Source organism: Lytechinus variegatus, chromosome 2 (genome assembly GCF_018143015.1).
Source record: "Lytechinus variegatus isolate NC3 chromosome 2, Lvar_3.0, whole genome shotgun sequence".
NCBI lineage: Eukaryota > Metazoa > Echinodermata > Echinoidea > Temnopleuroida > Toxopneustidae > Lytechinus > Lytechinus variegatus.
The window spans coordinates 39,263,986-39,277,222 of NC_054741.1; the positions used below are offsets into that span (position 1 = coordinate 39,263,986).

Consider the following 13,237-nt stretch of genomic DNA (forward strand, 5'->3'; position numbering starts at 1 on the left):
ATATTTACAGTTCGACCATTTCAGCTTGGTAGAAGTAGGTCAAATTAATCACCGGGTGAGTAAACCGTCGATCTGTTCATCCACACTGATAGAATCTTTATTTTCCATTGTTGCGTTGGTCAGTGAGTAACTGCGTGTATACTACGAAACACACAGGAAACTCCGTCCTACATTTCCATCGCTTCCGTACATCGCACTACTCCCACTGTCGTTGACCTGGCGAATAGTAGAGGTTGTGCAACAAGCCATGACGTTGGAATGCTCCTACTTGTATTTGACTCGGGATTAAACAGCCTTCCACCGACTATGTTTTATTGTTTGAAGGATTAAACATCGGACAAGAAGATGTTCTTGAAAATGGACTTAGTGGTCCTTTGACCACGAACAAAACAATGTGTTTCGCCGAGAATAATTGAACGCAATCGTTGCGGTGAGGGAAAATCCGTACGAATGAATTACACACACCAAGGAACTCGCCAACGATCGGGCACAGATAGTACTCGCATTGGCATGAAGCCCATTCGCATTGGAGCCTATATCTCGTCAATGTTTACATTTCTATGTGTTTTGAGATATCTGATTGAAAATCTGACAAACTGTAACAGTCTTAAGTATTTTTTGAGCAAATGGCCACCCCGCATGAAGTCGACGAATTTCACGATTCACAACAGTGGTGCCCTCTCTGTTCTGAACGCATAACAGACCCTAAAATATTACAATGTTTGCACAGTTTTTGTCGACCATGTTTGGAGAAACGCGTCGCTGAACCCGATCGTGTGAAGTGCCCCGTTTGTATGCATGAAACATCACTTGGTGACATGGGACTAGATGGCCTGACTTCAAGTATTCTCATCAATAACATCCTTGATGTTGTCAGTAGCCATGATGATGAAATGGAGCAACGTTTATTCCCCCACAGTCACCATCAGAGGCGACAGTGTAAATCATGTGAGGAAGGGCAGATTGCCACACGCCTTTGCAAAGATTGCAATGAAGTCCTCTGTGAAAGCTGTGTCCTGGCTCATCAAAGGGTTCGTCTTACCAAGGATCACACAATTATCTACCTGGAAGGCATCAATGGAAGTCGCCATGCACCCAAACTCCCTTTGCTCTTTCACCACTACCAGCAGCAGCATCAGTATCACCCGCCAAAGATGCAGCCTGTTTCTGATAGACCGCCTAGCTACTGTAGCACTCACAAGGAGATGTTGCGGCTTTACTGTGACACCTGTTACAAAGCCATCTGTAGAGAATGCACCATGGTGGAGCATAATGGTCATGATGTAGTTTACCTGCAAGATGCTGTCCAGGATAGCAAAGCATTGACTGTCAAGATGCTGAATGATGCCAAAGCCAACTCAAGAGCTCTTCAAGAAAGTTTGGCACACACACAAGCCATGGCAGAGAAGGTAGAGCATAAGTGCCAGTCAGTAGCTTCAGAGGTTCGTGCTAACATCCGCAGGCACAAAATGGGATTGGAAGAAAGAGAGAGGGAGCTTTTACGCAAAGTTGAAGTAATCCGTCAAGTGAAATGCAAATCACTTCATTCCCAGGCTGATGATATTCAACAAGCTATGGAGAGTTTGAATGAGTGCATGGACTCTGTGCAGAAAGCTCTTGAGTCAGGCACCGATGTTGATGTTCTAAAAACCAAAGAAAAGATCATGTCTGAGATGAGAACACTGAAAAGTTTGCGAGGATACCTTCAACCACAGGAGGAAGATGGCATCTTCTTCACACCTCCTGATGGTGTTTTGCATACTGCAATCTTATCCATGGGATACATTAGTAGCAGTGCTTATCCTCCTAACTGCTATGCAACAGGTGATGGATTAAAACGGGCTCTGGTTGGCAAGATATCCTCTTTCATGGTTCACTCAAAAGATCACAATAATGAACCAAGATGTGTTGGTGGAGAGATTTTAGAGGTTACTGTCCGTGGTCCTGATGGCATCCTTTATCCAGCGGAGGTCATCGACCAGCAAAATGGCACTTATCTAGCAAGCTACAGACCAATGCTTGAAGGTCAGCATTACTTGTCAGTCACAATTAAGGGCAAGAATATCATGGATAGCCCATTTGTTGTCACTGCTCGCAATGCACGTAAATTTACCACCATTGGTCCAGCCCTCATGTCTTTTGGAAGTGAAGGGGAAGGTGATGGTCAGCTCTGTCGTCCCTGGGGAATTGCAGTTGATGCCGAGGGAAGAATTATTGTTGCAGACAGAAGTAACAACCGTATCCAGATCTTCAATGTAGATGGCTCCTTCAGTCACAAGTTTGGCTCTCCTGGAACCCGCAATGGGCAATTTGATCGGCCGGCAGGAGTTGCTGTCAATGGTGAAGGCAACATCATAATTGCTGATAAGGATAACCATCGGTGCCAGGTCTTCACTATATCAGGCCAATTTCTCTTTAAGTTTGGTGAGAAAGGTAGTAAGAATGGCCAGTTCAACTACCCTTGGGATGTAGCAGTCAACAGTGAGGGTAAAATCTTGGTATCTGATACCAGGAACCATAGGATCCAGCAGTTTAACCCAGATGGCACTTTCATCAACAAGTTTGGGTTTGAAGGTGCTCTGTGGAAGCACTTTGATTCACCCAGAGGTGTATCCTACAACAATGAGGGGCACATTGTTACAACAGATTTCAACAATCATCGTCTTGTGGTCATCCATTCCGACTTCCAGTCAGCCCAGTATCTTGGATCTGAGGGAACCAACAATGGGCAGTTCTTACGACCTCAAGGAGTGGCTGTTGACCAGGAAGGTTACATCATTGTGGCAGATTCACGAAATCACCGCATCCAAGTATTCCATCCAAATGGTAGTTTTCTGTGTAAGTTTGGTATGCCAGGCACAGGATCTGGTCAGTTAGATCGCCCATCTGGTATCTGCGTGTCTCCAGATGGTGTGATATTAGTGGTAGATTTCGGCAACAACCGAGTGCAAGCATTCTGAAGAATATTACGGGTAAATAAAGGTTGGCCTTTTGTGTTACAGGAGCAGGAATATTTTATGGGAGGATGATTCTGAGCCACTGATATATCCCCACATTCATTTGCATATACCTGTAGCACTCTAAAAAATGTTGTGTTCTATGTGTATATTAAGTGCTCAAAGCAAAATATGTAAAACATTTCTGTCATTGAGACTTCCAAGCTGGCTAGCTTTAATGACAAATCTATGCGGGTACTCAAAGATGAATAAATTGTTATTTTTCTGCTGTGTTTTCTGCCCTTTCAACAATCTAATTGTAAAGGTGTTGTGGTTTTATGCAAGTGATTGTAGGGGAATACCAGTCAGATATATATACTTGTACATGATTTTAACCTAATCAATGAGGAGAAATCTTAAGTTCAGAAACAGTTGGTAAATTCAATATTTATGAGCATTGTTAAACAATTTTGGGGGAAAAGCAGTTACGGAAGGCTGTGAGAATCATTGCACTTCCTTGATTCATCTTAGTAGCAAAGATCAAATGACCACATAATTTTATGAAATCAGTGTCTAGCAGGTCACTTGCAGTACATGTACTTTTCTAAAAATAAAGTGTTATTTTGGATAAGCATCAATATGCTTAATTGCAATGTCCAATTCAGGGATCTATATTTTAATATACAATGCGTTTTGCTAGGTCAACTGATTGGGCCCCTTTAAGTAAAGTAGCTGCATAACATTGTACTTAATTTCTGTTTTCAAAGGCAAGACAAAGTCTGAATTCATGCTACCCTTCAATAACAATGATCAAAAGATGAAACTAGTAGTTAGGTATATTGGAGACTATGATGGCTGCGCTCAGTATCTACCTCATTGTTAAAATGGTGTGCTCTACCTCATGGTCAGGGAAGAGGTTCTGCATCCACAGCTCAGGTTGATCCAAGAAGTGATTGTAAATTGCTTTTAAAACTTGCATGTGTAGTAAAATGTTTTGATAACTATAATAAGATATAAATGTGTATGATATTTTGCAGCTGCCAATATTACTTGAATTATTTCAACAGGCTCCAAGTGCGAAGCATTTTGTTGCCAAAGCTTGAATCTAAACAAAAAAAATGTACATTGATGCAAGACTCGTTCAAATGTTTTATCAAAAGATAAGTTTGTATTTAAGATATATGTTTGTTTTTTTCATTTGTTAAGTTGTTTCTTAGAATAGTTATATTGTGTAGATGTTTTGTGCCGTTAATCATTTATTACCAAACAAGTGTTAGAATATCCATGTGTATATATGACAGCATGCATCATTCTCATAGCCGATGAGGAAGGTGAAATTGTCTTTTCCATGTACTGTATCACATTTAATTGTTTGGCAATATGGAAGATGTACTTGAAAAACAATGCATCAAGAATGTTCGGGCATTACCAGCGAGACAACCTAAATGTGGACAAAATGTTATGAATTATCCTGTAAAAAGCTGCCAAATTTAGTTTATTTATCATTGTGGTTCTCAATGGCCTTTTTTACCAAGCATTATATTTCAGGTTATTATGCTCAGGGAACGCCTTCTTATTTCAGGGCCTGTTTTGTGAAGAACATATGGTCCTCGTAAGTTTGCCATTATGGTAATATTCATACAAATCCCAATTTTGATTGGCTAATGAGCCGTTAGTAACTATAGTAATTGAAACTGTGGCAGGGTTACATAAGTTCTTTATGAAATAGGTCCCAGGTGTACTCTGCCTCAAAATTTTGTCGGCGTTCATCCAAACCGTCATATCAGTCAATTTTGGTCCAAAAAAAAAATCAATTTTGAGATTTTGCAGAAAATTAAAGTACAAGTCCTATTCTATTCATAACTAAATTTCTAGGCAGCAATTTATTTTAATTTCTGAGATCATATGAGGGGATTTTCACGGCGATGCTGTGCAAATTTTTTATGAAATGCACAAATCTCATTGGAAACCTGTACAGTAGCAGAGCGATACAATGTTTTGACTGACCGCTATTTCAATGCGCGAGGTCAGCCAAACTGTCGTATAGGCCATCTGCACTGCATTGACTTTTCACGTGAAAAGCAATAAGACATTTTGACTGACCACACACATTGAAATCGCAGTCAGGGTTGTTGTATTCCCTATGGTGTTTTTGTACGGGGGAAATCAAAACTGCTCAAACCGAAATTACAAGCATATAGCTCTTCTGCGTATTTTCTCTGGTCCTAGGTTTTGTGTAAAAATAAGTAAACTGTATACCAATGTCAAGCAATTGTCTTGGTCTTTCCAACCATGTACTTTACTAGCAATGAATATGTTGTAAGGCTGGAGAACTAAAGTGTGAAAATTTACGTAAAATTTGAAGTCGATTTTCTCTTAAATGGGTTTGCACCGTCATATGTGTGATACGACGGTTCGGATGACCGCCGACGATTTATTAGTCAAGGATATCAAAACGATGTCAACTACAACAACAGACTGTATACATTTTAAAGCGTTGTTCAGACAATGCACATCAAAGCTTGGAAACATCTTTTATAGTATTCAGACATGGTACTTGTCGGGGCTGAGTTGTTTGCTTTATAATGTTAATAATGATTGATTGACCAGTTCTCCATTTTCACAGCCATGAATTTAAAAAAACTTGTTCTTACCGTCCATGCACCATTGTTTTGAATGAGCCATGCTTACATCACATTGACTTTGTATACAAATTTTAGCTGAGCTTTGGTTTGTCCTGTAGCACTAAGTTGGGCAAACTTTGAATACCTTTTCCCCATCAATTTTTACCATTATTGCCAAAGTATGTAATTTTCTGAATAGCTGTTCAAGGTTAGCTGGAACAATTCTATGACATTGACCCACAACTATTAAAGAACTTTGGTATTTTTCTACACAATCATTATTGATAATTGTAGGCATCAAAACACTTTTAAAAAGCCCTGCCACTGATTGGTTTGTAACATTGCAGTTACTTGAATTAAATGGTCTAAGTTGCAGCATAGGCCTACTGCACTCGGAGAACACACACAAAATTCAAATCTTCACAATATTCTGATAATTCAGTTTTGGATATTATTGCTGAGTCACGGGTCATAAGTTATAATTACAATATCAGAAATCTAATGAACAGGCTTAGATCACGTTTAGGAAAGATAGAATGATGTTTAGGTGATTTGATAAGTCTACATAAAATGTACAGCTTTCAAAAATTTATATTAGCCCTCAGTGAATAACCCCTGGGTCTTTTTTATAAAGACTTACAATTATTGTAACTACGATTGAAACCTCATTTGGATTCACTGCTGAACTATGTGAGGCTGTTACCATTGAAGTTAACATAATCAGAAGTCCTTTTATGATTTTGGCCTCAGATGTGAAAGATCATTTTCAAAATTTGTTATATGTAGTAATAAATTTATTGTATGTATATGTATACAAGAGGAAAAATGTTGGTGGTTGTTTGCTTTTGACAGAAAAAAAATCAAAGCATTAAAAAACATTCAGTTTCATTTCTGCTTGCTAAACATGGTATAGGAGTCAATGGGGGAATGGATTATGAAATAATCTATTAAGAATAAATAAAATGTATTTCAATCATTAAGTCAAACATTTCCTCATAAATTTCTAAAAATATGGTAAAATTCCACACAAAAGCAACCACGACAAATACATTTTGGTAATTCCATTTATACCTCAATATAATGTATGAGGGAAGGGTATTCAATACTCAATACTTACTATTTATTGTTCTAACTATTATCAACACGTTAAAGTTAATATCAAATATCCATTGACAATAAAGAAGAGTTGTCCTGGGATAAATATGCTGCATATTTCCAGTGGAATGCTGTCTGAATTCTTCTATACATAACTAGAAAGTCAATTCAAGAAATATGAAACATTGTCATAAATGATATACGTCAGTTTTTACCTCAAACAGTTTGTAAGAAATGTGTTGGTTATACATTATATTGTCTTGTTGATACACAGTGTTTCAATAGTGCTGCACCTGTAAATGTATGTGAACAATTGTGAAATAGATATAGATATAGATTTAGAAGAATCCAATTCTGCACTCTCCTCATTATCAACTATACATGAATGTAAGAAATGTTTGAAATTGCAATTGTTGTGCTACCTCTGAAGAGACAGCTTTTTAAAAAGAATGTCATTATATTGTAATGTTTAATTGTATTGTGATAAAAAAAATTTGAATTTCTAAGAAATATTAATTTTGAAATGTATGAAAATAAAATCTAGTTGAACTGGGGTACCTAGTAAAAACAAGTCTCATAGACTATCATATACCTCAGCCAAATCAAGGAAGGAGACTTATATCTCAGGCTAAATAGTTAGAAATGGAAATGAAATAAGATTGAAGCTAAGCTTACATGCTGTTGTGTGCTACATGTAGATCACAGTCTAAGACTGAAGCTTGCATTTATAATAGTTAGCATATGTGTCTTGCATGGATTTCTGCTTTTATTGCTCAAAGCAAAATAACCCTGCTAGGAAAAGTGTATGTTACAAGTATCCCAAATGTCAAACATGATTTGCTTATACATATATCCCAAAGACCCAAACTGCGCTTGTCTTTGTGCTTGCTACATGTATTAGCTTTGTTACGTATTAACTTCTTTGAGTAAAGCTCTTTTCTGGTGAAAAAATGCTGTGATTGTGATAAAAATGTAAATGGAGCTGTATGTAAAGAAATGCTGCAAGACTATATGTTGGTGCCATATTTGTTGTAAAATAGATAAGTGTAGAACTCAGTCAAACCCAAGTCATTTATGTAGGCTCAAGGGATCAGGTGCCTGTTTTCTTTTTTCTCCATAATGTTCTCGTACATTTACCAATACCTCAGTTTACATTTGGAATGAAGCGCTGAGAAAGCTTGCCTGGAAAAAATGTTACCAAGATTTTGATTTACACCCTGTAACAGTACATGTACAGTAATTTTCTCACAAGTTCACAATGTTCTTGTTTTATAAAGCTTGTCAAATGTTGAATTTCAATTACATTTTATAATCATGTGAGTAAGCAGTCAATCAAATATCACTCATTCGATAATTGTAAATTCTTAAACAAGAAATGGCACCTTGCTCTCAAATCTGCCAATTACTGAATTCATTTTTGGAATTATCTCTACAGTGTATGAGACCATGATCAAGTCATGCCATGTGTGTACAGGGAGAATATCAGAAGATTAATTGCTTCTTCACGTCATGTAAGCTTGTGTAAGATCAGTAATGTTTTGTGAACAAATATGTGAGTAGAGTATACAGTATGACTTTCAAGGGAACTTGATAGATTCAACAATTAAAGACACATCCTGTGATCTATTGTTTGCCTTAAATAAGTTCTACTTATACCTTTTTTTGATAATAATCATTACAACAAGAAGTGGAGGGTACAAGTACTGGTACAGGTATATCATGAAGGTAGGATATTCTTTTCTGAAATTTTACAGGGGCATTCAATCTGCACATTCAAGTGGTTTTTAATTGATCTCCCCTAGTTAAGAGATTACATGTATAATCAGGGGTTCCATGACATTTGCTCCAGCGACATTTGCTCCTATGGAAACTCTGCACATTAAGCGAAACATAAAAGCTAACCTCCAAAACTAAATAAACCCTAAACCTAATCTTTACATTACATTCTGATCCAAAAACTCTATTACAATCCTAACTCTGATCCTATGCCTTCTCAGATATTAAGACCTGAGCAATTGTTGCAGGAGCAAATGTTGTGTCGTCATAATCAGGACCTGCCGAGAAACTTGTTTTATATAATTGAATGTAAATATATTTGAATAATAAATAAACAAATTTTGCCAGTGATTCATTAAATTTTTCATGATCGTATTATAGACAAAAACTGATAAATGATGAAACTGGAGTGTAAATTGCATTTTCAAGCTAGCATCACAAGGTCATGATAAGATAAGCTGTGAAATATACGAGACTGAAATGTCTGAATGCTGCAAAAAAAAATCGTATTTGATAATGTGCTTATTATTTACCAAAATTGCAATGACTTTGAAATTAGTATAGTATTTAATAATTATAATCTGTAAAAAAAAATGTTTTTAAGAAATGTTAATTTCTTTTAACTATGTATTTTGTGTAAATTCATTGAAATGAAGTAGTGTGAAAAATTCATCCAAATTCAACTTTTCTTTCATTCTTTTATCAAAAGCCAACACTGCATTTTACCATCACTGGTAAGACAGCACCATAATATAATACAGTATACTCCTGTGTATGTAACAAAAATGTTTGGAAATGGGTATGACTTTATCTTTTGTTTGACCGATTTTAGTTTACGAGTACTTAAGTTGTCACTCAAATAAATTTATATCAAACCAATAGTTCTAATGTCAATACGATATGAAACCTTGAGCCTTGTACCCAAGTACATCAAGTAACAAAATTGAAATCATGTAATGCAGGGAGCATAAATGTGTAGAAATGGGCTTGTAAACACATTGCTATTTCAGAGGAAATGAAATAAAAACTTATATAGATACACACTTTTCAATGAATAATGATCAACTTTGTCAGTTCCAAAATTAATCTGAACTCTACCCATTTCCAATAAAATATGAAAATAAATGTGCTGATGAACTAATGGGGGCCATAGGGCACTCTGTACTACAATAATGCAGAAATATACTAGATCAAAAATCTAGAAGACCTATGTCATTGTACATATGCGTGACCAAAAAAAAAAAAACACATAAAAAAGTGTAGCATTATGAATTATCAGGTTAAGAGGTTATAAATGCATTCGCCATTTTGGGTTTCAATAAAACCAATAATGTTTTGTTGAGGGGAAAATAAAAGATATGGTTCTTAGGTGTATCAATCCACTCTGGATTTTTGTGTAATCAACAATTTCCCAATTTATGGCCATGATTTCAGGGTTTTACACTCGTTCAGGTTGTTTTTTTAATAGGGAATTGCTGAAAAATAAAAATACTTGTGAAGGGATGTTTTCTAGAAGCAGTATGGTCGTGCATGTGTTCATTGATATAGAGTGCCCCCATTTCTGGTCAAATAGGCTTTATTTATAATTTTTCTTTGATTTATTTTATACTTTTTGGGGTTCATTTTACATGATGTATCTTGAGTTGTACGACATGTAAATTTGTCAAGGTCAAAATATTAAATTTACCACTCTGAAGTGGAGAATCCAAAATATTTGACAGAATTTAATCTAATTCAAATCAATAATATATGTCCATCTATAATCTTTGAATTTTATAGAAATTAGTATATAATGATGTCATTCAGAACATTGTTGATTACTGTGGTAAATGCTTTCAATGGAGGGTTCTTTTCTGATATTAATTTTCTAATTTACAAATTACATTCTTTTGTCCATTTGTTTAGATTTCTCTATGTGTAGGTTTTTGGTGTACTGCGTATTTTACAAGTCATTAAATCATGAAAAATATTAATTCATGCTTGTTATTTTCACCTTTTGAGTTGCACCGTTTCATTGAATGAAAAATAAATGTTTTAGATGGCACCTAAAAATATATCCTTTTCTTTCTTTGTTGTATTATATTACAGTTAATGTACCTTATGCTATTAAAATCTGACTTGCAAATGCCCCAGATTATTGAAGGGTTACTCCAGGCTGAATGTAATATGGTATGAATAACTAAATTCTAAATCTATAATATATGAAATATGCAAACACTGAAAAATGGTGAAGGAAGCTGTTGACTTAAAATTTTGCAACACTCTGCATCATAAATACACTGTATGCACACAGTGAGCTTATTATTATGCCATCCCCTCATCATTTCTTCAGCTGTCATTTGTCAAATTATTTTTATACAGTACAGGTTTGTAAAATATCTCCATGATGATGTCCTTATGCATTAAATTGGTACTTATTGACCCTGATTTACACATTCTTGGAGCATAAAATGTGAATAATTGGTATTCTACATAATAATGAATAAAAACAGGGGGAAAATCACCTCAGCTCTCATATTGCATATTCATGTTGACATGCATACAGCTGAACCTTTTGAAATAATAATCTGATATAATGTGATAATGATGACATTTTCCTTGTTTTCCCAAGGAGCTTTGGGTTTTGCTCATTTTAATACTCTATTAAACAAATGTTATTTTTAGCCTGGAGTAAGACCAATTTCATTTTCTAAACATCTGAAATTTGTACTTGAAATTCTTCACATCTTTGTCAGTGTATCAATGGTATCAAGGTCTCACATCCTTCACATTCAATCCACTTCCTATTATACATTAATGAAGGGTTCATTGAAAGTTTACCCATATGGGAAAATGTACTTATATAGCCAAACTGGAGCTACAGATAACTGTACCTAGAGATGACTAACTGGGATGATACCAGTTGGGCACATGCAAGCTTTTCCTCACCATGTTTATTTAGGAACAATAGTAATCAATAACAATTTACACTGGTAAACCAAGTTGCATCTCCATCAGCAAAGTTTTTGAATTATCCCACTATTTCTGATGCAGCCAAAGATCTCAATCAGAACCATCTTCAAAATATTTGTCATGAAAAAGCAATGAATGAACTACATGTATATTGTGGGATTTATTTGCCTACAGATAACAATCCTGAGTCAACTTTGCAAGTGAAGATGTGCTCAAATTTTGGCGTGGCATAATTCATTATGGTACCATATTTATATATCCTCATATTTTCTAAAAAGGGGGCCAAAATACACTTGCTCAGGTGATGAAGATGGGTTTCATGAATCTGTAGATTAAATCTAGAGGGCTGATTAAACTAGAATGTGAATTCATTAAACTTTGGCTGATGGAGAACCATATTCCTTAGCAGGAAAGCATTTGTTTTGCTGGTAATTGTGGTGTAGGAAGATAAATGAAGTTAGGAGATTGCATCATATTACATAACACTATATTCCTGTGTGGGTTGGTGGACTGCATTTGTGAACTTACACAATGATGCCCATGGACACTGAGGGAAGCAGAGAATTTCGGGATTTAAAAAAAATGAATTTATTATATTTCCCTCACTTAATTTCCAATACTCTGGGTCTGATCATGGACCTACTAACTGTCAGAGTAGTAGGCCCATGGTCTGATCAAGGAGTTTTCTCAAGCTGGAAGAAATAGGCATTGCAGCATTCAATCACAAAAATTATGTATCATGGCTAGTGGTGGCCAAATGATGAACCTGATTAATCATTACCTGGCTTCTCATTCACTTTATGTCTAGGTTTCCAAGAAGGATATTCCCAACTGCATTCTGTAAAGATTTATGTGGAGAGTAGATTGAAAGTGAATTGGACATGTGTCATGGTTTGTAGCAGTAATCAAGCGTGATACCATCAGCTGCAATGCTTTGTTAATTTGTGAAATGTGTATGAAAGTAAAGGAAATTAAGATGGAAAGACTACATTTAATAATGTTGGTGCCATAATTGTTGTATAATAGATAAGTGTAGAATTGTCAAACCCAGTAGATTTCATAGAATTGAAGAATAGATAGTGCAGAAAAATTAAAGCAATGAGATGGTGAGTTACAAGAGGGAGACAGAGAAAAATGGAAGGGTGAGTCATAGTAAAGGGAAAATGATTCGAAACAAGCAAAACATACCATACATAGATCATTGCACTAAATATGTAAAGAATTACATGCAGAGAGCTTAATTACTGTTCAAAACAAACACGGTTATTAAAAGGAAGAAAATCTATCATTGGATAATGAGAACGACATTTAGAGTTGAAAGAAACTGCATTATTCATGAATTTAGGATCAGAGTCAGTAAGAGACCTTCGCTTGAATTCCCTGGCAACACTGATGTGCTGGGATCAGTGTAGTCTGCAGGCACAGACCCTTGGTTTTTGCAATTCGCAGAGGGTATAATGCAGAGTCTGAAGGAGTGAGACTAGATTCACTATGTTCTGTGGCTGTCTGACACAGACAGAGCCTTTGGCGCCTAGTCTTTACTCTAGACCTGTTATTGCCTAGAGTCAAATAGGAGTCTGTGCTTGCAGACTAGGATCCGTGCACTGTGGATAAAACACTACCCTACCAACACATACACATACCTATAAACAATGGCTGATATGTCACATCATTTACAACATGTATAAAATTAAAGTAGGCATGTACTTTACAACACATACATTGATGGATACATCTGGTGACATATATACCGGCCGTACCACCATAGAGCTATTAATACCTCCATGGTACCTCATAACCAAAACAAATGTAGTTCTGATAAATATAACATCATTCTTTTGACGGAGTGGAAAT

At 36.0% G+C, this 13,237-nt stretch overlaps 1 protein-coding gene across 1 annotated transcript; it reads left to right on the forward strand.

Annotated features, from left to right (window-relative positions):
- Window positions 1–10,475, forward strand: LOC121408075 (E3 ubiquitin-protein ligase TRIM71-like). The gene has a single exon (XM_041599404.1). The coding sequence runs from the start codon at window positions 627–629 to the stop codon at window positions 2,958–2,960; it is 2,334 nt and encodes a 777-aa protein (XP_041455338.1). The 5' UTR covers window positions 1–626; the 3' UTR covers window positions 2,961–10,475.
- The last annotated feature ends 2,762 nt before the right edge of the window (window positions 10,476–13,237 follow it).

What these genes read in the sequence shown, in the direction of transcription:
- LOC121408075 (XM_041599404.1), top strand. Translation starts at nt 627, where the DNA reads ATGGCCACCCCGCATGAAGTCGACGAATTTCACGATTCACAACAGTGG.